The 2,844-nt window shown below is 47.4% G+C and overlaps 1 protein-coding gene across 1 annotated transcript; it reads right to left on the bottom strand.

The window, feature by feature from the left end:
* Positions 1 to 1,206: 1,206 nt before the first annotated feature.
* HOXA4 (homeobox A4) lies at positions 1,207 to 2,844 on the bottom strand. Its single transcript, XM_026673549.2, is given in 3 exon segments — positions 1,207 to 1,657; positions 2,142 to 2,480; positions 2,483 to 2,844. Coding segments are annotated over 3 exon segments (933 nt in total). The 5' UTR covers positions 2,760 to 2,844; the 3' UTR covers positions 1,207 to 1,340.

The following is a 2,844-nucleotide window of genomic DNA, read 5'->3' as shown; positions in this document are numbered from 1 at the left end:
TAATCAGTCCCTCCAGTGTACTAAAACAATCTCTATTTCTGATTGCATAGAAGTAGCGATACATTAATACACACAAAAGACAAAGCTTCTGAACAGGAATGGAAAAAGATTGGATTGTTTTTGCAGGATGGGTGGATTTCCATAGGTATTAGTTAAACTCAGTTGCCTACTTAAGAAGATGAGTGTTACAAGTTGGGTACTTAAAAACACCCTATTTAACCCATTATCTCCACTCTAGTAATTTATTTCAATAGGACTTGCTCCCACCTCCTTGTACTGGGGTACAAGACTTGTATTCAGGTACTAAGACTCAGGTACTGTATAGAAATCAGTGCTCTGGAAATCAGCATGACTTATTCCACCTAATATGCTTTATGTTGATTCTGAATGATACTATTGGCTATACTAAGATTCAGCCTTTACCAGCTAATGGCAAACTCAATCAATACATCTACTTGTATTGGCTACAGAGTATCAAAAAAAGCCCAGTCTTTGGAATTGCATGGTTTTGCCAGTGTGTCTAGTGCTTTTAATTTTATTTGTTTACAGAATATTCTTTATTAAATGCACTGGTCATTATATTTATATTTGTATATATTTATATATACACTGATATACATACACACACAAAACACACTTTCACAAATGGGTACATATAGAATTCACACCTTGCTCATAGATGTGGACTGTGATAAGACATGAGTATAGGCTGAGCTTTTAGAGCAACATTGGTTCATTTTTCTTAAAAAATAATAATAAATGCAACATTAGGGAGACTACTATCACAACTGGAGCAAGAACTACACTTAAAAAAACCTCTTGGTATATGGAAAACACTTTTTTCAGCCAGTTGGGGATGAGAGTGTATGATTGCTCTTATAAGTGTCTCCCCCTGTCCCTAATTTCCAAATTTAAACTTTAGTGAGGTTAGACCACTTTACTTCTGCAGTCTTCCAAGAGTGCAGGAACAAACATTCAACAGAACAACACAAATCTAGGATTTACACACAAGGTCACTTATCAATAATACTATGTTGCCTCAAAACATCTATACAAAGAGTGGTTTTTAAACATTTGGTCCATCCACAACTCCCATAAATTAAAAAGAAAAGGGCGGAAAAACCAGGGCATATTTACTGTCCATAGCTTATTTACTTTTTGGTTTGAACACGCATGTGTTTTTTTGTCAGCACAGATTTTTATTTTACCCCTCAGTACAATAGCTTGGTCCCCAGGCCAAAAGGAAAAAGAGGCAAGAATCGGAGAAATGTTAGGGGTAGCTTGGCGTGTCTCTCCCCCCCCCTCCCCAAGTGAGGCTGGCTACCATAGGGAGGCTGAGTTTAAAGGGGCTCTGGTTCTGGGGGTCGAGGTGGGTGATGCTGGGCTGGAGCTTTGGCTGGCTGATGGAGACCAGAATTGTTGGAAGAGCGCATCTTGGTGTTGGGCAATTTGTGATCCTTCTTCCACTTCATCCGCCTGTTTTGAAACCAGATCTTGACCTGCCGCTCAGACAGGCAGAGTGTGTGCGCGATCTCAATGCGTCTCCTCCTGGTCAGGTAGCGGTTAAAATGGAACTCCTTCTCCAGCTCCAGGACTTGTTGTCTTGTATAGGCAGTCCGAGATCTTTTGGGCTCTCCTCCATTGTAGCTGGGGCTGACTGAGCGTCCACACGTACAGGTACACGCGCACACACCCAGATGCACAAAAGAAGAAGGCAAGGGAAGGTTATCATTATTGTGCCATAAATACAATGCCGCCAGCGGGCTTCTTTTTAAAATAGGAAGAAAAGGTTTCACAGGCTCTTGACAAGAGGGGGACAATTAAGGATCAGTAAAAATGGTGAGGGGCATTTGGACCCAAGGAGAGCTCAAAGACCTACCGCCCAGAGCCACTGCCAGAGCTATTAAATTTATGGGAGCCATAATTACTGCCTTAGCAGCTAGGCATAGTAAATCTCTTGCTCAAGGGCCCCACTTACAAAAGGGGTCCTCGCTGCTCCTTTCTTTTTGGGTTTCGATTTAAAACTGGGAAATGCGCCCTCTTTTATCCAGTGCACCCCCAGTCCGAGTCCAGCCCTAGCCCAGCCTCCGGGGACCTCGCCGCGTTCAGTCCCTGATCCCTCTGGAGGAGGCCAAACTCACCCGTGCTCACGTGGATCTTCTTCATCCAGGGGTACACCACCGGCGCCTCCCTCGCTTTGAGGCCGGGCGTGCTTTTTTCGGGCAAAAGGGGGCAGCCGGGACTACCCCGGGTAGCTGTTCCCAGAGCTGCTTCATAAGGACGCTGCTGGGGCTGAGGCTGTGGGCCGTGGCCCTGGAGCAAGGGTGGGGAGGCCACTTGATGGCCCTTCGGAGTAGGAGCTGAGGAAGCCGGCGGCAGCGGCGCTGAGGGGGGTGACGAGGCTCCGGGACCTGGGTGCTCCTGTCCTGGAGGGGCGCTGAGGCTGTTGTACTCGTAGGGTGACTCGGGGTAGTGGGGGGCTGAGTGAGGTACCGCGCCTCGGGGGTCTGCGGCGGCTGGTATCCCGGCTCTCTGCTCGGCCGCTGGTAGAAATCGGGAAGAGGCTGGCGCAGGTGCAGCTGCTGTAGTTTTGGCTGCTGCTGGGGATGATGGGGATGGGGGTGTTGGTGGGAGTGTGGAGGGTGGTAGTTGTTCCCACCGCCGCTGCCGCTGCCGCCGCCGAGCTGTGAGTATTCTTCGCAAGGAGGGAACTTGGGTTCGATGTAGTTGGAGTTTATCAAAAACGAACTCATGGTCATTAATTTGTGAAGTGCAAAAATACTAATTTTTCTCGCGCTGTCGTTTTTCTGGGCTCGAGGAGGCCCCTCCCTCCTGCCCCTTCCT

Source organism: Notechis scutatus, chromosome Z (genome assembly GCF_049901735.1).
Source record: "Notechis scutatus isolate UNSWTSFEM ecotype Mainland chromosome Z, rNotScu1.2, whole genome shotgun sequence".
Taxonomy (NCBI): Eukaryota; Metazoa; Chordata; class Lepidosauria; order Squamata; family Elapidae; genus Notechis; species Notechis scutatus.
Note: the sequence above shows the minus strand (reverse complement) of the source record. Positions and strands in the feature narration are given on the sequence as shown.